Here is a 13,915-nt window from a genome sequence, read left to right on the forward strand (position 1 = left end):
GTCAAGACCCAAAATGGTATTTGGTCACCTACCCATTTACCAAACTTGTCTGCAAAGACGTTTGGCTGATTGCTAAAACTAAGTATCCTCAAAGCACACCTACTTGGCATCCCTAATTATATTCAAAAGGCTCTTAGGTAATTTCTGAAAGTAGCATTTTTTTAAAGGAGTTCCACAATTACAATCACTGTTAAAGGAACCAACTTTTCCAAAAACCTACCTGAAATGGCCCAACACACATTCACGTGTTAAAATAAAATATTTGGGGAAGAAAGGTTTCATTACCTTACAACCATCTCTCTTATTTCATTTCTCTTAATTAGGAGTGAAAAACTACAGGAATGTCTCCACTTAGGAGCATGTGTTTAAATATTCTATTTATTGCCTTCAATTAAACTAATGTTAGTGAAAGTACTTAAAAAAAAAAAAAAACCTGAAGAGCAGTCTGTAGTTATATGAGATTATGATGACAAACCTGGTGAATCCAAATCTGTCTTATTCTTCCTATTAGTGTTTTCTTTTTACAATGGTAGGGTACAATTTTCCTCCCAGATGCAAAATTTATCTTATTCACAGAAAAGTAAAGATGACTTTTTTATTTGACTGGGGTGAAATACATATTGCTCACAAAGTTATTCTTGAACTAAAGCTTAATTTAGAAATAACCACATTGCTTGCAGGCCCAAAAAGAATGTCTTCCAAATGAAATAAAATCAACTCTTTCTCTCTTTTTAAATTAATTACGGCTCACTTTTAATCTTTAGAAACTAAAGAGAAAATGTAAGTCAATTCTTAAAAATATAGCTTTTGCCTGGTTGGCGTGGCTCGGTGATTGAGCATCGACCTAGGAACCAGGAAGTCACGGTTTGATTCCTGGTCAGGGCACAATCCCACGATGAGAGCTCGATCCCCAGTGGGGGTTGTGCAGGAGTCAGCCGATCAATGATTCTCTCTCATCATTGATGTTTCTCTCCCTCTCCCTTCCTCTCTCTGAAATCAATAAAGATATATATTTTTAAAAATACAACTTTTACAAAAAGAGTAAATCTTCCTCAGAAAAACAGCACTAGTGTTACTCTTATATATTCCCTCCTCTTGTTTATGGATGGAGATTTCATTTTCCCATTACATGGCTACTAAGTGACACTAGGATTTCATCTTTAAAAAAGATCAAATCTTTTGGATCGCATACATATTGATCAAACACACACCTGTAGTGGGAGTGGTGGCTCCAATAACCTGCCCTGGCTTGTCCATGATAACATAAGGGTTACTAATAACAGAGCTGGCAGTGCCTTGCTTCACATGGACTGGAGTGGAAGTTGGGGTTCGAGGCAATGGTGATGGACTTGGCGTTGATATGGGGGAACCTTTATTAATTCAAAAGAGAAAAAAAATAAACTAAACAAAATATATATATTCAACCCATCTAAGAAGATGCTGGAAGACAGAAAGAAGGGCAGGGCTGCCAGGACAAAGGTGACAAATTGGGAAAAGTGAATGAGACTGTGGATTTCAGGGACTGAGCAGCAGCAGTAGCAGCGGCCTCGGCGTAGCTAAGGCCAGGGACTAGTGTGTTTCACTCTCTACAGCCTTATCTGGTGACCAGCAGCATTAGCATCTGCATCATCTAGGAGCTTGTTAGAAACGGATTCTGAGGTCCTACCCAGACCTACCAAATATAAATCTGTATTTTAACAAGTTCCCCTGTAGGCACATTAAAGTTCAAAAAGCAGTGCTTTACATAACAGCGTGAAACTGTTGAATCACTAGATAATAAATCTCTTAACAACTTGGGCAGGTTGTATTTGAAGACGTTAAAATTAGGGAGGAAATTTGTAAGCGATAAATTGGATTTAGGAACCAGGAGTCTTGATTTGGGATTAATTTCCAATAGGAAAATAAGAAACTCACCCACCCAAAACCAAAGTCTCTGTCAATACTATGTCACAGCCACAATCCAGAGAGATTCATGTTCCCACAGAATATGCTCTAAGGGTGCCAATGTGCCATTAAACGTCCTCTATTGTCTTCTAGTGATCGAATTTGTCATCCCTCAATTTCTCTAAACTTCAAACCAATTTATACATTCAACATCTACCTCTGAAGCAGCAAGTTCCAAAGTGCTTCTAATTGGTAGATAAAATTATACATTCTTTACTTCTCATAAACTTCAAAGACTTGGATCATAGTACTGCTTAGTTTTCTGTTTTTAAAAACAAAGACTCCCTCCTTCCCCTTCATTTAAGTATTATATAGAAACCTCCCAGTGCCTAAATACTTTTACAGACTCTCTTTCAGTCTTTCCTGAGGTGGTTTGGCCAAAAACATAAAGTATAGTCCTACTAAAAGTTTACCTAATATAAATGTGAAATTGTTGTAAGGCAATGGAAATTCAACCTTCCTGATAATAACTGAAATGAGCAATTTTTCTCATGTGGTTAGAGTATAAAAGATATTTCAACTCCAAACTAAAAGGCCTCTACACTTGTTCTATTACTAATTGCTCTGGTTTCCATATATAATCGCAAACCATAATTCCTACTTTAAGTTCAACTACAATCCTAGCAAACATTTTACCTGTGCTGATTCTAGATGAAAATTTGATCTCTCTGAATTTCATTCTTGCTTCATTCAAAAATTGTTTCCACATAGATGACTTTTGTTTTTGCTTCCTGACACCTTTGTTCTGCTAATCAAAAGTGATTAGCTCACTTGTTAAATAAACAAAAACCTTGCTTAGAAGAACTAAAAAAAATTTTTTTAAACCACAGTATTTTGTTTTGTCATTCCAATAACTTTACACACATCAACTTCGCACACATCCTCTGTATACCTGAGACGATCTTGCAGCTCATGGTGATGGGCTGGAAGGATTTCCCAGGTGACTCGGGATTAGGAACCTGGCTCTGTGGCACAATTTTGCAGCTTGATGCTATTGGCTGAAAAGCTGAATTGCCATGAGAACAAAACATAACTTTCTGGGATGTTGTCATTTTGGTGGGTGTTCGTTCCAATGAAGATGGCAAAGAATAAAAGGTAGTATGCCTCTCAGTTTCAGTATTGGCTGGTAATCCTGCTTGAAATGAAACAGGCAAATGATTAAATCGTTAATCTCTTTGCAATAAAATCTTACAACTGTGGGAAAAGAATGAAACAATAAAAATCCCTTATCATTTCAACAATCATTTAAGCCATTTACTAGTAGTACAGTAAATACAATCCACAGTATTTATTATCCCTTTATACATTTTTGGGTGAAGTGTGTTAAAAAATAAATTTCAGGCCTAGCTGGTTTGGCTCAGTGGATAGAGCATCAGCCTGTGGACTGGAGGGTCCTGGGTTCGATTCCATTCAAGGGAAATAAAATAAAAAAATAAATAAGTAAGTAAATTTCAACTGAGTACATTTAAAAATACTTATAATTGATTTCAGAGAGGAAGGGAGAGGAAGAGAGATATAGAAACATCAATGATGAGAGAGAATCATTGATTGGCCGTCTCCTGCACGCCCCCCACTGGGGACCGAGCCCGCAACCCAGGCATGTGCCCTTGGCTGGAATCGAACCTGGAACCCTTCAGTCCACAGGCCAAGGCTCTATCCATTGAGCCAAACCCGCTAGCTAGGGCATCAACTGAGTAAATTTTAAAGCTTTAATTGGCTTTATTCAATGATGCATGAATCAAGCAGCATCCAATGTAGCAGAGAAAAAGCAGCTCTCAGGAGCTGTACAAAATGAAGGACTTTTAGAGGCAGAAGGGACCAGGAGCAAGAAAGTTATTGAGCAAAAAGCAGATCGGCTGTGGTAAGGTCACCTTTCTTAGGGGACAGCAGGGGTCTATCAGGCCAATTACCCATCTAGTGCTGACTAGGGGATTCCTGATTGACTGATTTAACACTCATTTCTGGAAGAGGCTGAAACTATAAGCTTGAATTTGGTGATGTGAGCGTGGCATAGGTGACCACATTTGGAGCTTGTTGTCTTGTTTTTTAACAAATGTGAATATGCCTAGAATCATATTTTGTTAAAAAGTTTCTTTAAAAAATTAGAAAACATATTAACTATAAACAGTATACAAGTTCATTTTGTTCTATTTTTTTTTTTTTTTACAAATTGAAACCTGTTTAAAGGATTCACTTAATCTAATGATGTCCTGTCTTATTAAATGCCCATAAAGAAGATGTAATTGAAATTTAAAGAGGAACAAAAGAATGAAAATATTAACATCATATTAAAATGCAGGCTAAGAGACAAACTAATACCATTTAGAGTCAATTTTATTTCTTGTACATAAGTTATATAAGTGAATACTTAATACTTAAACATTTATTGACGATGAATCTTATATTTTAAATAAGATTAGATATTTATTATTTAAGTTTCTTGTTCACATAATTGGGAACCAGACCAGAATTACAAGAAACTATAATCATCAAGGAATAAAAATTTAATGGTTTTTAACTCAGAAAAAAAATACAATTTTCTTCCACCTGAAGAACTAACAAAATTCAATATATTTCTGTATTTACTACATATAATCATAAAATGGTTTAAAATACATGGTATTTTAATTAATATCTACTACATGCAAGAACTGTAACTCAATGAATTAGTTGCAATTTAATAAAAGGGATTGAGTGCAACGACAGGCTGGAAAGAAACATTAAGATCTATGCTCCATGAGAACTCATGGACATGGACAACAGTGTGGTGACTGCAGAGGGTAAGGGGGGGAGGTGGAGGTGGAAGAGGGCATAGAGGGGATAAGTGGTGATGGGAAAAATTAAATTAAAAAATATATATCTATGCTCCATGATATTGATGATGCTGGACATAATCACATCACAGGGCTGTTCTAGGATGGCTATTTACAGTTTCCCCTTATTGAGCCAATGAGAAGTAGTTTTTCCATTAATGAAAAAGACTGATGCAATTCAAAAATGCAACTTTATTTATCTGCTTGATTTTAATTATGATAAGAGTTCCCTAAGTTGGACTGAAAAGCCTTAAGGTAAAAACAGGGAAATTATCTTTGTCATACTTTTAATGCCTATCTTTTCTCTAATATGGATGTTAAAATATCCACATTCTCCTCCAGTGAGACACATCTACAAACCCAAACTAGAGCAGAAATTCAGTTTTATGATACGCCCCAACCTCTTGAACTTCGTTCGACAAGCCTTACTTTTCTCTGAGTTACCTGTTGTAAAAGGAAGTCTCAAGAGACAAAAGCATTTAACAGAGAGAATGGTTTTATAAAGTTTGTGCTGTAAAATTCAACATTGATACTGCAAAATCAGAACTAATGTTTTGTTAGGGAATCATCCAGTTACAGGAAATGTTAATGAATTCATTTACTTTGGTGAGGAGGAGGAGGCAGGGTCACCTTATTTATCATCAGTGTATCTCACAGTGGAAGAGGTTTTGTTTCTCCCTGCTCAGCTATAATTGAGACTGTGTTCAAGTCCCCTTCCCTAATGCACATATAAGTTTATTATTTGATTTTTCCAATTCACTATTACTTTGATGTTTGGCTCTATTTTATCATGTGGGAAGAATGGTATCTATTCCTTAATAAACAATTTGTCATACTTAAGATTTGTGGCCCTAACTGGTTTGGCTCAGTAGATAGAGCGTCAGCCTGCAGACTAAAGGGTCCCAGGTTCGATTCCAGCCAAGGGCACATGCCTGGGTTGTGGGCACGATCCCCAGTAGGGGGTGTGCAGGAGGCAGCCAATCAATGATTCTCTCTCATCATTGATGTTTCTATCTCTCTCTCCCTCTCCCTTCCTCTCTAAAATCAATTAAAAAAAAAAATTTGTGGCATGGTCTAGTTTGCAACACTGATTTATTCAAGTATGTCCTATAGAGAAACATAGAGCTTTCTGTTGAATCTACAAAAATAGCAATATAACCATAAAAATAAGTAATTTCTATTTTAAAAATTTAATGCTTTTGCTGAAACCGGTTTGGCTCAGTGGATAGAGCGTCAGCCTGCGGACTGAAGGGTCCCAGGTTCGATTCCGGTCAAGGGCATGTACCTGGGTTGCGGGCACATCCCCACTGGGAGATGTGCAGGAGGCAGCTGATCGATGTTTCTCTCTCATCGATGTTTCTAACTCTATCTCTCTCCCTTCCTCTCTGTAAAAGATCAATAAAATATATTTAAAAAATAAAAAATTTAATGCTTTTTAGTGAGTTTTGTATTCTACAAAATGTTAGAACTTAATGAAAAATATTTTCTGAGAAGAGTAGTAAGCATTTTGGTATTTTAATAATACTGGGTAGTAGAGGCAACATGCCTACTTATGGAAAATTTCCTTTTTCTCAGTCTCTGAAGGCAGCAGTTCACTATCATATTATGTAAATGAGAAAAATAAATGTCCCAGGATGACTCCTCCATATAAGGAAAAATACATGAATGTACAAGAAAAAATATATTACCTTTCTCCACAGAGGTATCAGGTACTGCCTCATGTGACTGCTTTATTGGTGAGGAAGCTTTCACTGGGGCTGGAATGGTCAAAGGCAAAGACGGTGGGGCATCAGAGATGTCTGACTCGGAGGACTGAGGGTAAATGGAGTCTTCTCCAAGAGAATGCCGGTGGAGCTCAACATCCACTACCTACAAAATCGGGCAATAATTGGGCTCATGAATTCATCATCAGTGTCCCAGAAAGCCTCAACCCTTCTAAGAACACGGTACTCTAAGAGATGTGACAAATGATTTCTAATCATACTTCAAAGGCAATTTCCATCTCAAGAACTGAAGAATTTTATCCCAGAATATAACCTGTTCTGGTTTAATAGATAATTAGTAATACTAATCATAAAACTGAGGTCTTTCCATTTGTTGTTTCAATGCCTTAGAACACTCTTCCTCCAAATTTTTGCATGTCTGCCTCATTCTCACCAATAGGTCTCAATCCAATGTCGTCTTCTCAGACCTCCCTAACCAACCTAGCTAAAGCAACTCTCTTGTCCCCCAGCTACTCTCTTCTTTATTGCACTTATTTGTAAATGAAACCTTATCTGCTTTTATGCTTACTGTATACCATCTGCCAGTTTTCAACACAACCAAGAATACTTGAGAACAATGGCTATCTTGCGCAGAAATCTGTATCCCCACTACCTAGACCGGTGCCTCGCATATACTCTGTGCTCAAAAAATATCTTCTAATATAACACAAACTATAAATAGCTAATTATAATTATAATGACTACTGCTGATATATCATAAATTCCAAAAAAAAGGTGGGGGGGAGGTGGTAAGAAGAAAAAAAGTGAAGTTGGAGTCTCATACTTCCAGATTTCAAAACTTATAATTACAAAGCTATATTAATTAAAACAGTGTAGTACTGGCATAAAGAAAGACATAGACCATTGGAATAGAATACACCCTCACATGTATGGTCAAATTATTTTTGACAAGGATGCCAAGACCATTCAATGTGAAAAGGACAGTCTTTCACAAAATGGTGCTGAGAAAATTGGATACCCACATGCATTAGAATGAATGTGGATCTTTACCTTACACTATATACAAAAATTAATTCAAAATGCATCAAAGACCTAAAACAATAAAAATCTTAGAAGAAAACATAGGGGCAAAGCTTCGTGACATTGGCTTTGACAATGATTTCTTGGATATGACACAAAAAAACATGTAACAAAAGAAAAAAACATAAATTGAACTATGTCAAAACTAAAAACTTTTGTGCATCAAAGGACATAATCAAGAATGAAAAATTAAAAAAAAAAAGAATGTAAAGATCACGCACATAATGGGAGAAAATATTTATATTTCATATATCTAACAAGAGACTAATACCAAGAATATAGAGAGAACTCCTAAAACTCAACAACAAAAAACCAAACAACCCGATTCAAAAATGGGTAAAGGATTTGAAGACATTTCTCAAAAGAAGATAAACAAATGGCCAATAAGCACATGAAAAGATGTTCAACATCAATTACCATTAGGGAAATATAAACCAAACCCACAATGAAATACCTGGTTACTATAAAAAGGACATAAAACAACAAGTGCTAGAGAATTGGAACCCTTATGCACTGTTGGTAGAAATATAAAATGGTGCTGCTATTAGGGAAAACAGTATGGCAGGTCCTCAAAAAATTAAAAAAAGAATTACAGTATCATCCAGCAATCTGACTGCTGGGTATCTACCCAAAAGAATTAAAAGCAGGGACTAGAACAAACAGACCCACGTTCTTAGTATTCACAATAGCCAAAAGATGTAAGCAACTCAAGTGTTCACAGATAGATAAATGGATAAACACAATGTAGTGTATACATATAATGAAACATTATTCAGCCTTTTTGGGAAGGAAATTCGGACACATCTACCATGTGGATAAATCCTGAAAACATTATGCTAAGTGAAACATGCCAGTTACAAAAAAAAACACTGTACGATACCACTTATATTGCATCTAGTGTAGTCAAATTCAGAGAGAGAGAAAGTAGAAGGGTGAGTGCCAGGAGCTAGAGGCAGAGGAGAATAGAGAATTATTGTAAATTGTTACAGTTTCAGTTTTCCAAAAGGGTGATAGCAATCACTGCACAAAATGTGAGTATATGTAATAATACTTAAATGTATACTTAAAAATAGTAAATTTTATGTGTATTTTTTTCACACTAAAAAATAAATAAATGAGGGGGATATAAAATTTTTCTAAATTTAGCACTCATTTTTTTTCTAACTAAAAATGAAGATCAATTTTCAGTCTATTTGTTCCCAAATAATGCTATAGGGGAAAAAACCTACCGTCTCTGCTCCAAGAGTCTGCAAGCCAGTGTAAGTTCTATCCAGCTATTTAAAGACAAAAGGAAGAGTTAGGTTTCACAAGCTTACTTATAAATATACTAGAGGCCCGTTGCAGGAAGATTCCTGAAAGAATAGGGCTTCCTCGGGCCTATTCCTGCAAGAATAGGGCTTCCTGAGACCGCAGCGAAGCAGAGAAGGGAGCGAAGCCCACCAAGGCGGGCTTCTCTCCCTTCTCCACTGCCTCGTTCCCTCCCTTCGCCACTTAGCCCTCAGCTCCCTCCCTTCTCTGCCACCTGGGCTCTCTCCCTTCTCCGCCGCTTTGCTACTTCGCCAGGTCACGGATCCAAGGCCCAGATCCCCCAGGCAGCGTCGGGCACTACCGGCCCTGCCTCGCCGGGTCAGGGGTCCGGGTCCCGCTGGCAGCGTCGCGCACAGCCGGCCCCGCCTCGCTGGGTCACGGATCCGGGTCTCGGGTCCCGCAGGCAGTGTCGTGCGCTGTCAGCCCTGCCTGCAGTATGCAAATTAGCCATCTTTGTTGGCGGTTAATTTGCATATCATGCTGATTAGCCAATGGGAGGTGTAGTGAAGGTACGGTCAATTACCATGTTTGTCTATTATTAGATAGGATCTTACCTAAAACCTCTTTCACCACAAGTTTTCATACCATAACTACTTTTTCATAATATAAATTCATCACTTCAACAAAAACCCTCTTAATGTTGTGGGGAAGAATTGAGTAAAATTAATATAAACAAACTCAGACATACATGTAGTAATTATACTTTTAATATAAAATATAGACTTCTAACAACCCATTCTAAGGACAATCCAAAAATGGAGGACATTTTACAAAAAAAGATGTTTACTGCAGCATTATCTATAATCACAAAAAATAAAAGCAATATAGGTTTCTCAGCCAGGAATACCCTAATAGTTCTCTTAGTTTGGGAAGTCTAATCTTATGGTGGTGTGCAGAATGAAGACAGATTAGAATTAAAGAAGCTAATCAGGAAACAATAAAAGGGTTGAATATAAGAAAGACTATGAAGAATAATGGTCTGCAACTAAATGAATATTTAGAACAAAAATGGAAGAAGCAAAGATGGCTCTGAGGGTTGACATAGAAATGACAGGAAAAATGATACTCTAGTACAAATAAAAATCACATGGTCACAATACAGGTGTTTAAGGTTTCAAGGCCAATCTATAAAAATAAAAGGGTAATACACTAATTAGAATGGACGTCCTTCCAGACATCCTTCCAGACGAAGCTGGGGCTGGAGGGAAGCCACTCGGGTCCCGGGTGCCTGCTGGCAGCCAGAGGGAAGCCGCCTGGCTCCTGGGTGCTGGAGCAAAGCCAGTGCCGGCAGCCGGGGGAAGGAAGGCCTATTCTTGCACGAATTTTCGTGCATCAGGCCTCTAGTTGATATATAATATGTAGTAAAATTAAGTTTTCAAAAAACTTGACAAGAAATGCTTTAAATACATCATTTTAAAATACTGTGCCTCAATCTTTCACCAGGAATTCTAAGTGATATGGAGAATACAATATGCAAAACTATCTTTTAAAGATAAAAAGAAAGCAAAACTAATTTAGATCTTGTAAGTAAGTGGGACCATATTTTGCTCCTCTGAACAAAGAGGCAGTAAATTCTTTATTTGATTTGAGTTCTTCTCTGAGGTCAAAAAAGAAATCTAATCTCACAGTAATCTCCAGAAAATAATGTGTACATGAAGTTAAGCTGTCTTACAATGGCTGCATAACAAGCAATGGAGGACAAATTTCAACATGCCTTAAGGTTGAAAAGTTGTATTTATAGAACAAAGGAAACAAAAAACGGATTTCTGCAGATGTACTCAGTTTCATTTAGCTCAGTTTTGGGAGTCATTAATGGGAACAATGTAGTAAGCCACAAGTAAGGGTGCTATAGAAGTTCAATATAAGAAAATATATATAAGACTACTATAGTGAGGGCCTAAGCAGTGGTTATCAACCTTCTGGCCCTTTAAATACAGTTCCTCATGTTGTGACCCAACCATAAAATTATTTTCGTTGGAGGCAGCTGATTGATGTTTCTCTCTCTCTCATCAATGTTTCTAACTCTCTATCCCTCTCCCTTCCTCTCTATAAAAAAAATCAATAAAATATATTTTTTTAAAAAATTATTTTTGTTGCTACTTCATAACTGTAATGTTGTTACTGTTATGAATCGTAATGTAAATATCTGATATGCAGGATGGTCTTAGGCAACCCCTGTGAAAGGGTCGTTCGACCGCCAAAGGCGTCGCAACCCACAGGTTGAGAACCGCTGGCCTAGAGGAACATTTTAAAAATCGTCTGTCTTCCAACTATAAAAAATATTTTTATAACTGTTCATTATGTAAAAATACTTTCAAAAAACCACACACAGATAAAAAGGCCATAGGAAATAGATCACAACATCATTACTTCAATTATGTACTCCAACATTTTGGTATATTTCTTTTGTGTTTTTTTTAAAATCATGGTTGACCTCATTCTATACATATACTTTATACTCGGGGCTTTTTGCTTACTATATAATGGTAATTACCCCCCAGGCATAGGAAATACTTTGTAAAATGTAACTTATAATAGCTGTATAACAAACCATGTGGATATATCAGAGAAGGATTTCTGACAATACAAATCAAAAGTATTACAACCTTCACCCTGGCCAGGTGGCTCAGTTGGTTGGACTGTCCTCCTGTACACCACAAGGTTGGGGGTTTGATCCCCAGTCAGGGCACATACAGGAGGCAACTGATCAATCCTTCCTCTCTCTAAAAATAAATAAACATATCCTCAGCTGAGGATAAATAAAGTTTTACAACCTGCTACAGTACTTTACATTTTCTAAAACATGTTCACTTCAATCGTTACTCTTCGGAAATAAACATATTCTTTATCCTTAGGAGATAAACAGACAAGGCTTACTTCAGGAACTCCTCACTTAATGTCGTTGATAGGTTCTACAACTTTAAGCAAAACATCTATCTATAATAATAAAAGTGTAATATGCTTTTTTTTAAAAAAAAATATATTTTATTGATTTTTTACAGAGAAGAAGGGAGAGGGATAGAGAGCTAGAAACATCGATGAGAGAGAAACATCGATCAGCTGCCTCCTGCACGCCCCCCAGTGGGGATGCGCCAGCAACCAAGGTACATGCCCTTGACCGGAATCGAACCCGGGACCCTTGAGTCCGCAGGCCGACGCTCTATCCACTGAGCCGAACCGGTTCGGCTGTAATATGCTAATTAGACCGGACAGCCAAACAACCTTCCCGACGACCTTCCGGACGACGCTGGGGCTGCGAGGGCCGAACCCCTTGCACGAATATCGTGCATCAGGCCTCTAGTAGTATAATGAAACCAAATCTACTATAGGTTAAATGATATATAAAAGAGTTAAGTTCCTATGACATCTCATCATTATAATGACGCTGAATGAAGCAGCATTTTAGGACTTTCTGTATTTGCCTCATTTTTTAAATATACATATTTATTGATTTCAGAGAGGAAAGGAGAGGGAAAGAGAGATAGAAACATCAATGATGAGAGAGAATCACTGATCAGTGACTTCCTGCACACCTCACATTGGGGATTGAGCCTGAAACCCGGGCATGTGCCCTGACCAGGAATCAAACTGTGACCTCCTGGTTCATAGGTTGACGCTCAACCACTGAGCCATGCCAGCCGGGCTGTATTTGCCTCATTTTATAGAAAAGTAAAATTTTTTAAAAAACACATTAACCACAGGTAACACAGTAACAGTGAGCTCTGGTCAGAAATTCAAGTGTTCTGATGATCTGATTTAAAGAACATACATTCAACTGTAAAGGCCCCCCCGCTCCCCCAACCTTCAGGGGACAAAGGAGTGCTATAGCATAACATAAAAAGATTTATCCTGCTTCCACTATCCTTCACCTGGCCGCTTCTCTCAGGACTAACCTACTACGTTCAATACCAGGTGAAAGAGATACTTCATTTCCAGAGAACAATGTTTTGTTACAATACCTTCAGATTATGTATGATATCTATCCGCTTGTTCTGGCTGTCCTTAAAGTGAACTTGAACTCTGACAGGAAACTCACCCCAGCCTCTTCTGGTCAGGTGAAAAGGAGGCTCTCTATGGGAGAGCAGATATTAACACATTAATCTACGTGTAATCATTCTAGAGGAAAAGTTTTCTCATAATGGATAAGTTAGAAATTCACATCCTTCTGACAATCATTTACATTTCCTCATTTAAAGTTAAATCAGTATGCTGCATTATGCTAAAATGCTAAATTATAAAAGAAAAATTTAACTCAAACCTACATTAAATTTTCAATTATTGGATACTTAGAGCTAAGACACTTATCCTATATAATAAAAGGCTAACATGCAAATAGACTGTATGGCAGAACTGAACAACCGGTCGCTATGACATGCGCTGACCACCAGGGGGTGCACGCGTTGGCTGCGGCAGGATGGTGGAGCAGGTGAGTGGGGGCACCAGACCAAGGCAGGGCGCCGGTCGCTGTCATTGGGGCAAGCCTCTGGTGGCTACTGAAAATTCTTTGCTCCCGTGCACCGAGGTCCCGCCCAGCGCCTGCACCCGCAGCCAGCGCTGGAGCCGCTGCTCGTACCCACTGCCGGCGCCCGGCACCAGTCCAGATCACTCGGCGCCGTCAGTGGGTGCGAGTTGCGGCTGCCAGCCCCAATCGCCCAAGGGCTTCTCCACCTACCCCTGCTCCTGAGGGGTTATCGAGGCAGCAGCTGCCACTCGCACTCACTGACGGTGCCGGCCCTGCTCCCACCCACTGCTGGTGCCAGCCCCAATCACTCCGTGCTGTCAGCGGGTGCAAGCATGGCCAGCGCCGTCAGCATGTGGGAGTGGCGGCGGCGGGAGCAGGGTTGCCTCAGACAGGGGACAGGGGTAGGGGTGTGTGGCCACGGTGGGAGGGGGCCCGGGGGCACAGAGGATGGGCCAAAACCCACCCCTGTGCCCACTGCACCTCGCGGCCCACAGTTCCTTTCAAGGTGCACGAATTCGTGCACTGAGCCCCTAGTACCATATAATCCAATGTCATTATTTTCACAGATAAAGAACTAGAGTGAC

General features: G+C 38.7%; 1 protein-coding gene across 11 annotated transcripts in view; it reads right to left on the reverse strand.

Annotated features, from left to right (window-relative positions):
* YEATS2 (YEATS domain containing 2) overlaps positions 1 to 13,915 on the reverse strand; it is a 73,578-nt gene that overhangs the window by 39,225 nt on the left and 20,438 nt on the right. For 8 of the 11 annotated variants that reach the window (XR_002828240.1, XR_002828241.1, XM_023750631.1 and 5 more), the window contains 5 exons: positions 12,829 to 12,940; positions 8,791 to 8,835; positions 6,446 to 6,626; positions 2,837 to 3,079; positions 1,212 to 1,370 (listed from right to left, as the gene is read on the reverse strand). Coding sequence is in view for 9 of the 11 variants with exons in the window: in XM_023750631.1 (XP_023606399.1) it covers positions 1,212 to 1,370; positions 2,837 to 3,079; positions 6,446 to 6,626; positions 8,791 to 8,835; positions 12,829 to 12,940 (740 nt within the window). In the remaining 2 variants the exon portion in view is untranslated. The remainder of the gene's footprint in view (positions 1 to 1,211; positions 1,371 to 2,836; positions 3,080 to 6,445; positions 6,627 to 8,790; positions 8,836 to 12,828; positions 12,941 to 13,915) is intronic. The other 3 variants (XM_023750630.1, XM_023750627.1, XM_023750632.1) reach the window with 2 other exon arrangements.

The sequence above is a fragment of the Myotis lucifugus genome, unplaced genomic scaffold (genome assembly GCF_000147115.1).
Source record: "Myotis lucifugus unplaced genomic scaffold, Myoluc2.0 scaffold_14, whole genome shotgun sequence".
NCBI classification, from domain to species: domain Eukaryota; kingdom Metazoa; phylum Chordata; class Mammalia; order Chiroptera; family Vespertilionidae; genus Myotis; species Myotis lucifugus.